The 15931-nt window shown below is 43.0% G+C and overlaps 1 protein-coding gene across 2 annotated transcripts in view; it reads left to right on the top strand.

Moving 5' to 3' along the window:
• Nucleotides 1–5149: 5149 nt before the first annotated feature.
• The window catches only part of MCM9 (minichromosome maintenance 9 homologous recombination repair factor), a 51351-nt gene continuing 40569 nt past the window's right edge, over nucleotides 5150–15931 (top strand). The window contains exons 1-5 of one of the 2 annotated variants that reach the window (XM_055809890.1): nucleotides 5150–5266; nucleotides 6214–6595; nucleotides 10495–10811; nucleotides 12809–12890; nucleotides 14382–14582. In XM_055809890.1, coding sequence (XP_055665865.1) covers nucleotides 6286–6595; nucleotides 10495–10811; nucleotides 12809–12890; nucleotides 14382–14582 — 910 coding nt within the window. In that variant the 5' untranslated portion in view covers nucleotides 5150–5266; nucleotides 6214–6285. Of the gene's footprint in view, nucleotides 5267–6045; nucleotides 6596–10494; nucleotides 10812–12808; nucleotides 12891–14381; nucleotides 14583–15931 lie in introns of those variants that run through there. The other variant, XM_005235268.3, reaches the window with a different exon arrangement.

Here is a 15931-nt window from a genome sequence, read left to right as displayed (position 1 = left end):
TATAGAATTTTTAACATACTAATTTAGTCTAAATAAATTTTCAATTCTGTTTTTCCAATGATCTGTTATTTTTGAAGAAAAAAACTTTATTTTCTAACTGGTTTGAGTAGTTCTCCCTTTAACATGTACACATTTGAATTAAATGTCTTAGATTTGTAATCTTTGATCACTTTAAAGACGAAGAATATGTATGCTAAAACTGAAGAATGTAGAATATTTTGGGTGTGGGTTTTTGTTGGTTTTAGGCTATACTATCATCTTTTCTTCCTAAATGTTTTATGTATTGCTGCAAGAATCTTTGCTTTCATTCTTAAAGCAGAATATAATTTTTTCACTCTTGATGTAGGTAGTCTCTGGACCTAAACTTTCTTGACATTAGAAAACTCTCCACAAACGACCTCCTTTGATGAGCTGCATTCCAAAACTGAAAGCAGCAGTCTCTTGGGGAGTTGGAAATGCTTCCATTCCTGTAACTGAACTTGGAGGGATTCTGAGCAACAGCTGATGTTGCAGTACTTGCCTTTCTGGTGTGGCAGCTGGAAAAAACTGGGGTCCTTTCTTTTCTGTAAATTGTTAACACATACACTATTCCAGTAGTCATAGCTAGAAAATCCCAATATTACCTTTTGACTAATGGCCATTCACTTTTTTTCCAGTTTTAGTCTTACTCTGGAACTCTATTTAAAAACTATAGGACATAAGGAATTGGTAATGAGTATCAGGAAACTTCACTCATAATATTAGAAGTCAGACCTGACCATGATGCCAGAGAAATCCCTTGCTTGTTTAAGGTTTATTTTAAGCTATATGTGAATTTTGTTACATGGTCCCAGTGCTATCCACAGGTAAATTTCACTAATTCTGAATTGACAAAATTAAACCCCTAGTTTTCCTCCTTTGCTGTTATTTACGTCCCTTAGAAGGGAAATGAGTCACATCACTTAAGAAAAGAGCGATCTTCAACCTCCCCTTCAAGGGTGAAGCAGCCCACTTCTCTCTCGATTGCATGAAAACTGTAGAGCAACAGCAAGTTTAAGTGCCTCAGATGCCTAAATTTGTGTGTGAGGAACCCTAGCTTGACTTGGATTTATTTTTTGTTACAGCAATGTTTGCAAAAAATGTATCAGCTTTGAAAGATACAACTTCCTTTCCTTACAGGTGCTGTGGTGCTTTTTTCCTGGCATGTTCAATGCAGTCCAATACAGTACCGTTACTGTTCGTCATAGGCAAATACTAAACCTTCTTCTACTGTAATGAAGGCGAATCCCTAATTTGTCATATTGTTGTTTAGCTACTTTTGCATGTTGGGCATCGTATCAGTTTTACTTATGTATACATTCCCTGGCAAAATCTTTCAATGGAAATATGACTCATTTCCATGTGCAATGAATTACAGAAATCAGCTTGCAGTTATAAAGCTAACTTACTTCGCAGAGTATTTTGGTCACATAAATAAGCATCCATTTCTTTAGATACGCTACAGTAATTGGAAGTACCTGTGGATAGTACTGGGATCATGTAACAAAACCAGGCAGTCAAGCTGAATGAGAACTTTTCCTCTTTGTCATGCCTGACCACTGAACTCAAGTTCATAATAGAACTTGTTATTGGACTTAACGATGGGCTCTTTTACTGCAGAACTGCATTAATATTTATCATTCTGAAGCACATACACAATTAGATGACTCAAGCTTTGTTGACCGTACAAATTGCACTGCAAGTTCCTAGGTGGTGGGACAGACCTCGTTCACCTCGTAGGTGAACTACTGATCCACTCTGGAGTCCTGCATAGCCCTAAGGATGAGTTTATAAAATTGCCTGTTACTGAGGCAACTCAGTTATTTTCAGTTAAGCATGGTATAGAGGCCTGTTCACAATAAACAGCTGGCTGAACACAACAAAGAAGCTGCTGCCAGCAGCACTGATAGCAGTGTTGCTAGGGAACAGGAAGAGCCAAGCTTGAGATAATAAAAGCGTAATTCAATAATGACTACCAAAATCTGGCTTCATTATGACAGTGAGTACTCTTGGAAGTTAACAGGTCTTCCATGTTTAACCTGACAGATTGATAGAAGAGTTTCGAGAGCAGCTGAGTCTTTACCTGGAACTATAGCTGTTTAACTTCAGTTACAGACCATCAGCGTGATGGCTGGGCACAAAGGAGAGCCAGCACACCTCAGGCTGTAAACACCACAGGCAGCCCAGGTGATGGATGGCAACTGACATGCCTTAGGGTAGAGACTGAAGCCCAAGTTTTAGGGTCAGGTGAACACCCAACCATATTCACACCACTTGGCCTACACCTTTACCTAACCTGTGGGATACACGAGCCCTTCTCAGCACGTGCACAGCCTTGCCAGCAGCGTCCCAGCTGCACGCTGAGCGGGATGTTACCAGCCACCCGGACCACAGCAATGGCGAGCAGAGCTTACACTTCCCTGGGACATTCCCTGACTGAGGGCACATGCAATGCTCTGTAAAATTGAAAAACAGAGGAGTTATTAGCCTTCATCTTTTTCTTCACAACCACACAACACTATCAGAAGTGACCTGAAATCAGAGTAATATCAGCTTATGTAAGAGAGCCCAGTCAAAGTGGAAAGCAGAGAAAACCAGGAAAGCATTGAGCCCAGGACAAGAGAGCTTTTCAGGCCGGTAACTGCCAACACTGTGCCCATCCACTTGTTCCAGACGATTACGTTTTCTTGTCCTGCTTTGCCCAACAATTTCAAAAGGGGCCACCTCATTTATTTTCAAATGGGCATAATATTTTTGATGACTTCTTTTTGAGCAAACATTTCTTTACTACTCAGCTATGCACATAAGTGTTACTAGTTATTATTAGATAATAATAAAATGATACATTAGTTTTACTCTTGTAGGAACCACTACCTTAATTCCATCCTTTACGCACCAATATCAGTTACTTGCTCTGTAGTTGTAATTAGCTGCTCCAGTTGCAGGCTACTGCATTCTTTTTCATCCTGTTGCTCTAGTTTAGGCTACAAAATGCACAGTCTGAGGAAGCACAGAGACATCTCCAGGAAATCAAAGATTACAGCTCTGCCATACTAGAAGCCAAGTTACTGTGCTGATCTAACAAATGTGTAGAAATAGCTGTCTCGTTGTTAGAAAAAAGCAGGCGGGTTTTGTACCTTGCAAGACAGCACCATAAACTGACTGAAGCTGACACTGAAAGCATATCACAGAGACAGGGCTGGCCCGACCCTCCACCCAGGATAACCTTTACCAGGAACAGTTTTGAATTTTCACCTTCATATATTAGGTGCAGATCTCAGCAGTGCTTTTACAGCCACATGCATTCAATTTGCTAGAATAAGACCACTTTATAAAGCAAAATGGTTTTTGCTTCTAGAAACATAAAGGGGTTATAAAGAGGAAATTTTTTAACTGCCTGAAGCAGTCTTAGACTATTGAAAACACTGTTTCCTTCAGGTGATAATTTAAGCAACATCTACAAATACTACAAAAAGCTTGTATTTGCAAACAATGCAGGACAGAGAACTGAAGTTCTACCCACTGATTTACCAGACAAGAGTCATATGCTGGAATCCTCTTCTAATAGCTTGTGGAGTAGCAATTCAGAGAAATGTGATTTGCGATTTAAAGCACCAGCAGTTCCATTCCACCCAAGATTTTTGCCCAAACAGTTCAAGACTCTTCCCTTCTCTGCTGGCCGAACGTTCCTGCGATCAACTCATGGATGAAAAGAGAGTTAATATAGTGAACTGCTGTGAAGTAACTGCTGTAGCTTTCTTATTCATTAAGATCACATATTTAAAAATTATTGGGAAAAATACATTAGGCATTCAAGTTTAATTAACTTAGTTTAATTAAGACAGGTAAGGCAGTTTCTTTACATACTGAAACCATACATCATAAACTTGAAAATAAGGGATCTAAAGGATATTTTTCTGCATTGATTTTCCCCTCCAACAACTCCAAAATTTTGTACATTTCTTCCGATATCTTTGTATAATACAACTATTGGCACAGTTCTGATACCTTGGTGATAGTATGGTATACTTTTTGGTTAAGATCTTACATAGGCAGTGATTTTTTTATCTGATTGCATATCAATAATTCATCATTAATACAAGCCAGCAGTGGGGGGTCCTCAGAACGACAAGCTCAGTAGATAAGTCTTAAGATCCTTCAACACTTAAGTGGACATGAAGTTATTCTCTGGGATATCACAGGACTTGAAGAGATAGATGAAAAAGATATTAAAATACATTATCAGTGATACTGAGAAAATAGATGTAGTAATTTAGAAGACAGTCTGCTTACACTGAACTCAATGGGGCAGAATTCCACACACAGGCACAGCGCTTGTTGGAAGAGCACAAACACACTGTAAAGAGGAAAGACACAGGTGTACTGCTGGAGAAACTGGGATCTAGTTTCACTCCTTATGCTGGAAATCAATTTTGAAACAGAATTAACTGTTTAAACGAGAAAATATTTCAAATAGTTAAAGCATGTCACTGGGCTGCAATACACGCTCAGAGAAAAGAACTACAGAAACAAAACTATTCAACACACTATAAATCTGGGGAAAAGTGAAAGCTTTAGGTTGGGGTCCTCAAGCTTTTTAACCAGGGGGCCGGCGCGCGGATGCAGTGGCAGGCAGCCATCTGCGGCTGCTTGGTTTCCCCCCCAACCCCGGGGGGGGGGGGGGGGGGGGGGGCGGGGGGGTCTGTAAATACCGGGGGCCGGATTGAGGACCCTGGGGGGCCGTATCCAGCCCGCGGGCCGTAGTTTGAGGAGCCCTGCTTTAGAGCCTCCAGCAAGCCCTATTTTCTGGCTGTATGAAAACCCCCGCCCTCCACTTGCAATCCTCCCGTGTTGTACACGGGGACACAGTAACATTTAGGCAAACAGCGTGCAGCACCCTTGAACCAAGAACTCGTCGGTGTATCTTCTGTTCCCGAGGCAGCGCAGCCGGGCACCCAGGGCGCGCCCCCCTCTCCCCGCAGGGAGCCGGGCCCGCCGCCCCCAGCTGCGCCTGGGAGGAGCGGCCCTCCGGCAGCCGCGGCGGCCCTGCGGCCCCACACCGCCGCTGAGGCGCCCGACGGCAGCGCCACCCTCAACCCCCGCCCGGGCCCGAGCCCGCGGGCTGACGGCTCCGCGGCCGCTCCCCGCCCCGCTCGGGAGCCGCCGGGCCCGGGGCGGCGCGGAGGGGGCGGGGACGGGATGGCTTCTCCTGCCGGGTGAGGGAGCTGCGGCGGCGGCCCGGCTGCAGGTACCGAGGGAGAGCGAGGCGACCGCGGAACGCTGCCCGGCTCCGCCCGGCGGGTACGGGGGTGGCCCCGCACACACGCTCCGGCGGGGCCTGCGGAGCGGGCGCTGGAAGCGCACCCGCAGCCCCAGCTGCCCGGAAGCGAAGCGGTACAGGACTCGCCTGAGGCAGCTCCCCGCTGGCTGGCGGCCGAGGCACCGCGTTGCCGGCCCGGGCCACCCCCGTCTCGCCGCGCAGCGCCGCGCCCGCCCGCGTTCAAAACTTGCCGTGCCAGCGGCGGCGGGAGGCCCGTCTCCGCGCTGCGGAGAGCTCCGCGCTTGCCGCCGCCGCCGCCGCCGCCTAGGGTGGCGTGAGGCGGGACCAACTGCTGCTGCCTCCCCTCATCCCCCGCCAAAACTTCCACTTTCTGGCCTTTACGGAGGATGGAGAGGAGCCCCGCCCGCTCCCTGCCACCCTGCCTGCCCGGGCGGCGTGAGCAGCGCGGCACCGCGACACGGCTCAGTGACTGAGTGACTGATGGGAGGCGGGGCGGGGCTGATTGGCTGGCGGGAGGCGGGGCGGGGCTGATTGGCTGGCGGGAGGCGGGGCGGGGCTGGCTGACTGGCTGGCGGGAGGCGAGGCGGGGTGGGGCGGGGCTGGCTGACTGGCTGACGGGAGACGGGGCGGGGCTGATTGGCTGGCGGGAGGCGGGGCGGGACTGGCTGACTGGCTGACAGGAGGCGGGGCGGGGCTGATTGGCTGGCGGGGCCGGGCGGTTGGTTGGCGGGAGACGTCCGCGACAGGCGGCGGGAGCGCGGGGCCGCCATCCCGCCGGGCGGCCGGCAGGCCGGGGCGTCTTGTAACCTGGTGCCGTGGCCCAAGTCCATTTGCCGCGCCCTCGCCAGCCCCGCCCTACGCGTTGCCTGGCTCTGCCATGGGCTTTCCTGAGTGAAAAATAAGTTTTCTGACAGGCGTGTGCAGTACCGGAAAACCTCATGCTGTAACCAACCCCTTTACCTCACCTGCCTGCACATAGACACAACATGGTGCTGAGCACGGATCAGGTGAACCTCATCGGACAGGTGTTTGAGTCCTACGTGCTGGAGCACCACACGGATGACATCCTGGGCATCCTGAGGGAGGCCGACAGCGAGGCACACTATGCCGTTGTCGTCGACGCCTTGACACTCTTTGAGACCAACATGGAGATCGGGGAGTATTTCAATGCCTTCCCCAGTGAGGTCCTCCCCATTTTCGACAGCGCACTGCGCCGGGCTGCCCTGGCAGCGCTGCAGGCTGCCACGGCCCTCCCGCAGCTCAGCATGAAACAGAACCTCCACGCCAGGGTCTCAGGTGAGTGGCGGGGTGGGGGTGGCAGCCAGGCGCCCTGCAGACATCTCCCAGTCAGCACTGCCGCATTTCTTCCCCCTGCAACAAACTACTGGGGCATCATGGGAAGGAGCAGGTTCAATTCTTGCATTTTTAGTGTTTGAACTGGTAGCAGATGGCTAGTGTTTATTAAACAGAACAGAAAACGGAATTGTGTAGACCAACCTGGAAAAAAAAGCTGTGGCCATCCCTGACAGTGATTGTGCAATAGTTGGCATTAGTTGCTGGATCAGGACTTACACCCAAGCAAAAAGACTCCTCAAATCAGAAGCAGCTCTCGTGTTATTTCTCTTCTAGCCAGAGGGTCTAAAGAAAAAAAAAAAGTTTTAGAGTAAGATACATAGTTTCTAGATTTCCTTGCAGGTTGACTTTCTTCTTGCTGTGTCAGTTGACTCATGGTCTTGTTCCAGCCATGTCCTAGAAGAGGCAAAATCTAAATTTTATCTTGTAACAACTTCATCTGAAATTGTCAAATGTTATGCTTAACTAATTTTTATAAAAGTATTTTTTTAAAAAATGGAATGAACTGTTGGAAGGCATGATAGTTAATAGAGAGGTTTGTCCTTTTTTCACTGCAAGTTGTTAGGCCATTGTTCCTTATTATTAGGAAGTTTTTAGTAGCTTGGAGGTGTGGTAGGTGTGGAGTGCAAGTTTAGGGGTTAAAAAGCCTGTTTTGCCTGTTGTAGGGAACTGGATCAGTGGTGACACGGTCCCTTCTGATCATTTCTGATTGTAACTATTTGGAGCAATAGTCTGCAAATCCAGGAACTGGTGACCTCTGTTTTTCTCCCCTGCCCCATGCTGGAGTGCTATATGATCATTCAGGCTTTTGGCAGCTTGAACTTGGAAGAATCATAGTTCTTGAATAGGCCTGTGTTTTGTCCCAGTAAGTAAGTTTCATTAAGAATATTGTCATTAAAAGACGTACCTCAGAAATATAATTAGCCTGTGGCTCTCATAATGCTATTCTCTCAAGGTTTGTAGGGAAAAAAAAAAAAAAAAAAGAAAAAGGCTTGCTGTCTATTCAGGTGTTAAGGAGCTTGTACACAACTGCTGAGTATGTGATGTAAAAGGATGGCCTCAGTATGGCCTCAGTGCTGTAATAAAATTTGAAATGTTGAGCATTTCCCTGTACCTATAAAAGAAGGAGTGATTTTAAACTTTCCCCCTAGTGTTCTAGGATGCATTTGCATCATTCAGGCCTTCAGTATGAAAACAGAGTTATTTTTTCTCCAAGTATGATTATTTCATAAGCTACAGGGAAGTATTTGGAGTACAGCAAGGGGCAGATGGTCGCTGCATGAATGGTGGTGTCTTTAAGACATTCCTGCTCCTATTATCAGCCTGTTGCTGGAGCTGACCATTCCTCTCACAGTGATGTTTTGTCTGAATATTCTTTCATCAACTTCAGGCAAAATTAGCCATGTTTGATCACATAGTTTTAATAACTGATAAAAGCAAGTCTGACTGATCATTGATGGAAGTAGGCAGCAGACTCACAAATCAGTCCATCATTGAACTGGAGGGAAACTGATGAAGAACAAGGGGTGGTTATCCTGGCGTGGTCCAGCTGGATCAAAAGAACATCTGCCCATGTAGTTTGGTTTATGTCCTGTACAACCAAAAGGCTGGCTGCTGAAGGAAAAAAGCAATGAGCTAAATGATCTGTAGGCTTTTTTCCACCCAAATTTTCCAATGATAATGTTACCTTTTAAGTGGATGCGGGGTTCTGATTACCTTCAGGATTCTCACCTCGGAGTGTCACTTCCCATTCTCACATCAAATGGGAATGCAGAGAAGGTGGTGCACTTTTCTTGGTGGGAGCGGCAGGTGACTACCTGGCACGGGGCCAAGGGGATCTGCATGTCAGACTTGGACTGAAGTGAGGAACAAGAGTTTTTGCCTATGATAGGTATAAGAATGCAATCTTAGCACACTCATACCCATACAGACAGGGCATCTAGGAGTTCAAAGGATTCAGGAATTGAGAACGTGCAGTGTTTAATAATGGATGATTACCCTGGGTTCACTGAGGAAAGTAAAAGATTAAGTACTTTATCTGAATTTTAGCATTGTAGGAATTTGATTGTATAACTTATCCTTTTGCAACAAATTCATTAAAACATTTTTCCTTCCTTACCATTTATCCTGAGCACCACTGTGTCTGTTTCTGATGGCTGAGCTGCTTCTAATAGTAGTTTTACACACTGTTACTAATAGAGTGAAGCTGATTCAAAGAGGCAGATAGTTAGTTTGTCAAGCGGTCTAATATAATCAGAATGAAGGTGCTTTTTCCTCCATCCAGACTCTTGTCTCTTCAGTATTCACAGAGATGATCATATCATACATCCTGACAACAGTGCTGCAGCTCTCTCTAGTGTAAGATGTATTTTGCAAAGGTTGTTGAGTTGCACCGATACTGAGCTGGGAAAAAAAGATGCCAGAACAGTTGGAAAAGTAATGGATTTTATCTCTTTTTTTTGGCCGGAGCTGAATAGAAATGCAAACCTGTGGGAGAAAAAGAATTTTCAACAGGTTTGGTAGAATATGTAAACAGTTTCGTTACAGCCAATCAGAAAAAATTGTTTGTAGTTCTGCATAACAATTTATTACTTTTCCAGATTATTTGATTCCTTTCTACTTTACTTTTTTCTTTCAGCTTTTAAAATTAGCTTAACATTTAAAATTACTTTCTTTAAGCAAAAGATCAAACCCTTTGCTTAAAAGGGTCAAAATAGAATGTTTCAGTATGTCTGAAATGAAGCATTTGATTTGAAGACACTGAAATAAATATATGATGTCTTTTTTTTTTTTAGCAGCCAAAGCTACTAAGAAGATTTGACCTAAATGCACAGTCAGTTTTGGTCCCCTTAGAAACATCATTTTCCAGCAGATTTATTATTTTACATATCTGTTTTCTAGCTCTATTTTGGAAGTAAAGCTAAGAAATTATTTTGAAAGCAGGTAATTTCTTTTAAATTGATAATTATTAGTATCTTGTAGTTCATACGCTAACTACTGAAGAGGCAATATTTTGGTGCTGTCCTCAGGTGTGCATTTCAGAGACCATTTATTTTTATAAAGACTTTGTAGGCTGTTAAGGTAGATTAGCCTTCCTGAGGATTTCAGCTGCTGTGGTGCTAAATGATGGCTACGTGGGTGAACAGCGGAGCAGGATCAGTACACCTCAGAACTGGCCATTGAGGTGAAATTCAAGAAGAGAAAGTGGAAAGTGTGCTTTCATTATTCACTTGAATGTGCAAGTGAATTTGCTGTGGTTGTGTTCATAACCCCTTTATATTCTTTTTATACCATCTTCCTTGTGCTTGAGGTTTACTGGCGTGCCATGTGGATTTAAGGTCAAATGCTCACAGGCTATGAATTTTAAATTTGCTTAGACTTGAGAATTGACACAAGATTAGGAGTTACGTTTGTTTAACTGTGGGAATAACATTGAACCACAATTAAGTAGCATAAGTAAAATATTGTAATCCAGAAAAATCAGTTGTAGAATAAATGGCATTAGCGAAAAAAGAATTTAAATTAATAACTAGATCTGAGAACTTTGGGATCTGTTTCCACAAATGGAAACTGTTCATGACTATTCAGCCCTTGACAGGAGTAGGAAAGTAAAATGGCAACGTTTTCTGTTAGTGCTCAGCATCTGATGATTTTCACTATCTGAGGCCAGTGAATGAGATTTATGGCACAACAGATGGATTGTTGAATCACATTTATGAAACAGTAATAACAATGGCTACTGTTAATACGCCTGGTATTTTTTCTAGTCTTTCTGTTTAACTACATTGTATGTCCATGTTTTATACACATAGCCTTATGCTGCACATATTTTTGTTTAACAGGTTTGCCTGTTTGCCCAGAGCTGACTCGAGAGCACATTCCTAAAACCAGGGATGTGGGTCACTTTTTGTCTGTTACTGGGACTGTCATACGTACCAGTTTGGTGAAAGTTTTGGAGTTTGAACGGAGTTATATCTGCAATAAGTGCAAGCACGTGTTTGTCGTCCAGGCTGACTTTGAACAGTACTACTCATTCTGTCGTCCATCAGCCTGTCTTAACGAAGAGGGCTGCAACTCAACCAAGTTCACATGTCTCTCTGGAACTAGCTCTTCTCCTACCTGCTGCAGAGACTATCAAGAAATCAAAATTCAGGAACAGGTAAAAACAAAAAAAAAGATGGAGAAAATGGGGAAGGTATTAAGGTATAGATGTCTCAGCTTAATTTCTTGCTGAAATAAGGTAACTGCTAATTTTAGTGAGACTGTTCACGCTTATATCACAGTTAAGTTTATCCCATTTGTATTGGTAAGTTTTACAAGCTAAGTTGAAAAGTTTTACAGATTCTACTGTTGTTTAAAACAAATACCTGAGAAGACTAAAAGAAGCCATACAGCATTTTCGTCAGAGATCTCCGGTCAAAGAGTTAAAAATTCAGGCATATGTTGACTAGACTTCTATTATTAGGTAACTCCATTCAATATCGTACAGAACACTCTGGCTCAGTGCATAGATGAAATCTCCGTGTTGAAGCCTTACAACAGCAGGTGTGCCTTGTTTTGCTAAGTGCCTACTGTATGTGATGCTGATACTCAACACTGCTTTTGAGGATTAAAGCTAGCCCAGTGGTGGCCAAGGCCAGCTGTAGCGGTGCAGTATGGTCAATACATGGTGTCTGCAGTTGTCTGTTCCGTTCAGCCAATATTGAATTTGACAGTTACTGAATATGTGTTCCTTATTTTTCTGAAGGTGGCCCTTGGTGGAAGTACAGCTAAGCTAGAGGACTAAGAAACAATTGGGCATCTTTTTGCAGTAGCACATAACTGAGACAAAACTGACACAGGAAAATCTACATTGTACGAAAATTGAGAATAAGTAGGGTATATTGCAGGCAATACTTCTGTGCTTATATATATATGTTCACCGTCTTTTTCATAAATATTTTCTAAGACATCTTCAGTTGTTTCAGGGTTTTGATTTTATAAATTAAGAGGATAGTGGTGCCAATCTACAGGCAAGATGTGTGAAAACAGAAATTAAGCTCTTAAAAGTTCAGAACAGCAAAAAAGTAAGGGAATAAAACTGTTTCTAGGAAATAAGCCCCATGTTTCACATTATATCATGATAGTTTCTGACATGGTTTCTGTAACATTTTTTTGTTCTGTTGTGTGACACGCAGATCTCTATGATAGGAAGGATTTTCAGCAGCATGGGCTTATTAAGCACGGTAAAGTTAAACCTGGAATGAATTTCACTTATGTTTCATACTGAGCTCTGCAAGTAACTATGTATGTGCCACCAGTACTGACAATGATGTGAACTGCATGTGGCCATTTAGATAATACACAAGGGTGAATTGACCTTCCAAGGCATTAGATCGTGAATAAATCTAGAATTCTAGCATGTATGACCTGTGCTGCAGAATGAAAAGGTACTTCTGATTGTTATTCTTGTGCAGTGAATATTCTAAAAATTACTGCAAGCTTTAAGTGTAAATGGAAAGGTTGCTGGTTGGAAATAGACTGACAAGATTGCATAGACTTTGCCCCAGAGAAAATAAAAAGAATTACAGGAGTTACTGGCATATTTGTCAATATACATTTCTCTGTTTGTGTGGGATTTATTTTTTCCTGTTGTTGATTTAATCCTTGACACCTAGGCGTAAACTTATATCTCAACCTGTCAAATTATGGTTAAATACCAGAAAAATATAGAGAATAATCTTTCAGTGTATACTTCACTGAAGGGCTATCTAACCCACGGGCATGCTTCAGTACCCAAAGTAAACTTTGCTTATTGAAGAAGTATCAAAAAATATCTCAAATTATTAAAAAAAAACCCAAACAGACAGCTCTTTCAAGTGACCCCTTTCAGTGAGCTTTCTTCAGCAAGATGTTGAAATCACTCAGCACCTCCTAGGATTGAGCACCTTCAGCTAATTTAATACCCAGTCCTATTTCCATTAATATGATCATTAAACTTCCATTATTAAATTCATGGCAGCAGTGGCATGCTTACTGTGTAAGTTTTGTGAGAAAAAGCAAGGACTGACCTCAGTTCCAGGAAAAGAATATAGGTCCTTAAGCCAGAGCAGCTATAAAATGGTATTTGAAAGGTGCTTCTGTTCTTAAGAAGTGTTTTTCCTTCCTGTCTCCTAGGTTCAAAGACTGTCTGTTGGAAGCATCCCTCGTTGCATGGTGGTTGTTCTGGAAGATGATTTAGTTGACAGTTGCAAGTCTGGTGAGGATACAGCATGTATCACATACGTTTGTACCAGAAGTATTTTTATTTTTCCATTTGAGATGAACCTTTGCCAAGTAGGCTGTCAGTGCTGAGGGCTTGTTGAATGGGATATGTTTATCTGTCATGTTGTTGTTTCGGCTTGGACATTAGAATGGCAGTCGAAGACTATTCTGGAAAGTGTCATACATCCCAATGTTACATCTTGACTGTTTGACAGATCAGTTTCAATAATTAATATGTTGTGACATACAGAAAGTATCTTAAATCTAGTTAGTGTGGGAACATCAAATCTCTTGAGAAAATTGGTCCACGCTATCGTGTGGTGCACCTTTGTAGGTTTGGAGAGCTAGGTAACCTGACGTCCTGTCTAAGGAGTGCTGCAGGAAAAGGCTACTTGGCATTCAAAAATGAAGCGAACTGGCAGGAATATGTATAAAGAATGGACTAAAAATTCCCACATAGGCACATCCCCACAGGAAATTAATTTCTGGTTCATAGTTTCTCAGAAAAACACTATGGCCAGAATGTTAATGAGTGATTCTGGAATCCATATCAAAAGTTACCAGAAGTCAAATAAGTTTTGACTAAATTTTTTATATAATAAGTTGTCATGGTTTAACCCCAGCTGGCAACTAAGTCCCACACAGCCACTCGCTCATTCTTGCCTGATGGGATGGAGGAGAGAACTGGAAGAGTTAAAATGAGAAAACTCATGGGTTGAGATAAAGGTAAAGCAAAAGCCATGCAACCAAGCAAAGCAAAACAAGAAATTCATTCACTGCTTCCCACCAGCAAGCAGGTGTTCAGCCATCTCCAGGAAAGCAGGGCTTTGTCATGTGTAATGGTTACTTGGGAAGACAAATGCCATCACTCTGAATGTGCCCCCTTGCCTTCTTCCCCCAGCTTTATATGCAAGTTGGTCAGTTGGGGTCAGCTGTCCGAGCTCTTTCCCCTCCCAACTACTTGTGCACCCCCAGCCTCCTCGCTGGTGGGGTGGGGTGAGAAGCAAAAGAGGCCTTGGCTCAGTGCAAGCACCGCTCAGCAACAGCTAAAACATCCCTGTGTTATCAGCACTGTTTTCATCACAAATCCAAAACACAGCCTCATACTAGATACTATGAAGAAAATTAACTCTACCTCAGCCAAAACCAGTACATAAATCTAATTGAAAGAAGAGCTTCTACAGTTTACCATTAACTCCTCATGTCTAAAAGAGGAAAGAAGCAGAGGTATACCTTTGAAGAATTCACCTACCTTAAAGCAGAAGTAGAAAGACATAGCAACTACCTGCCATAGATATAAGCAATCTATCCAATGTTTGTTTTAGACTTCCAGTAACTGCAGGAGATTTGCTTTTTGTTGTTGGAGTTTTTAACCTTATTAACTGTAACACAGGCTCTCAATTGCATTATTATGCATTACAGCTGACTGACATGTCTGCTACCTCAAGTCAGATGTTATTTTACTAATTTTTGTTATTAACTCTAGGAGATGACATCACAGTGTATGGAGTTGTAATGCAGAGGTGGAAGCCTTTCCACGAGGGTGCACGCTGTGACTTGGAGCTTGTTTTGAAAGCCAACTATGTTAGAGTAAACAATGAGCAGCTATCAGGAGTTGTAATTGATGAAGAAGTCCGCAAGGAATTTGAAGACTTCTGGGAAAGACATAGGAATGATCCCTTAGCAGGTTAGTAGTTGAAAGTTTTTAAGTAGGACACATGATCGGATAAAAACAAAATGAGGACTGAACGCATTTTTCCCCCATTACCCTATCCCACCATCCATTCATCCATTTTTTTTACAGTACAGGAATATGGAATTTTTACTTCACTATTTACTTCACTGGGAAAAAAAGTACCAAATGTACTGCATTGATCTTCCTTCTTTTGAGCTTTCTAGTCAAGTGTTTTGTGGAACATTTATTAACAAGAAATGAGAAATAATGTGAGTATCATGGGGAAAAAGAAAAGTGTTTTATAATCAAGAAAGAAGAAGCATACCTCTTAGAAGAAATAGTGTGCAAAAGATTGCTTTTAGTCTACATAGCTGTTGACTCTGGGGCGAGAGATCTAACTCACTATCTCTGCATGCCAAATTAAGCTGTGAATCTCTACCACAGAGCTTAGCGCATCTCATCTTTAACCTGACTCTTGGATGCCTACACCCTTGACTTAGGTGCTGTGGAGCCTCCTATCAATTATGGAGAGAATCTCCCAATTCACAGTGGCTTCCAGAAGAGCCAGAGTGTTTAGTCCGTTGGCTCTTAAACTTGCCATGGTCTGCAGTCAACCACCTAGGAATTAGCAGGAGTTGTGTCTGGAACTGTGTCCCTCTACATAATGAGTGCCTTCTCCAGAACCGCGTGGAAGCTCAATGGACTCTTTAGGATCTCTGTCACTGAGCTGTCTCAGGCTTTTAGAACCCCGAAAAGGGCTTGGTCTTTCTTTTTGAAAGACAAGCAGGTGGGAGTGTTCCCCATGTCAGCTTAAAAATTAGTGCACTCATATAAGAAATTGCAGATATTGTCAATGACAAAGATTCTTCAGAACTGCATTTCCTGGGAAGCAATTTAACGGCTAGCCTCCTGCTGTTTGGATTGAGAAAATTTCTTACCACCCTGGTTAGAACTGTTCAGAAAGTAATTCAGAAACCTCTTTGAAGGTCCCATTTAATCTTTCATTCTCAGAACAATTTTTGTAAGCCTGCAGAAAACGATGTGGTTTTATGCATTATTACCCATTGAGAATAAATAAATTAATAGGAAGTGGCTACAAGAAAATTGAGGTGGGAATTAGAAGCAGCACTGTGACTGCCCAAGATGACTGTTTCAGGCTGTTCATCTGAATTTGAGTTGAAATTGAGGGCAGAGATCAAATTTGGCTAAGGGGTCTAAGGTATAGGCCATTTCACAACAGGATGTGTATACATTTAGTCTTTTTCAATAGATAATGATAGTTACTACTGCATTTTAAGTCAGTCAATTCCTTATGCTGGGTATTTGGTGTCCTGAGAAATTCTGCCATGGTAGGCCTCTGA

Source organism: Falco peregrinus, chromosome 7 (genome assembly GCF_023634155.1).
Source record: "Falco peregrinus isolate bFalPer1 chromosome 7, bFalPer1.pri, whole genome shotgun sequence".
NCBI classification, from domain to species: domain Eukaryota; kingdom Metazoa; phylum Chordata; class Aves; order Falconiformes; family Falconidae; genus Falco; species Falco peregrinus.
Note: the sequence above shows the minus strand (reverse complement) of the source record. Positions and strands in the feature narration are given on the sequence as shown.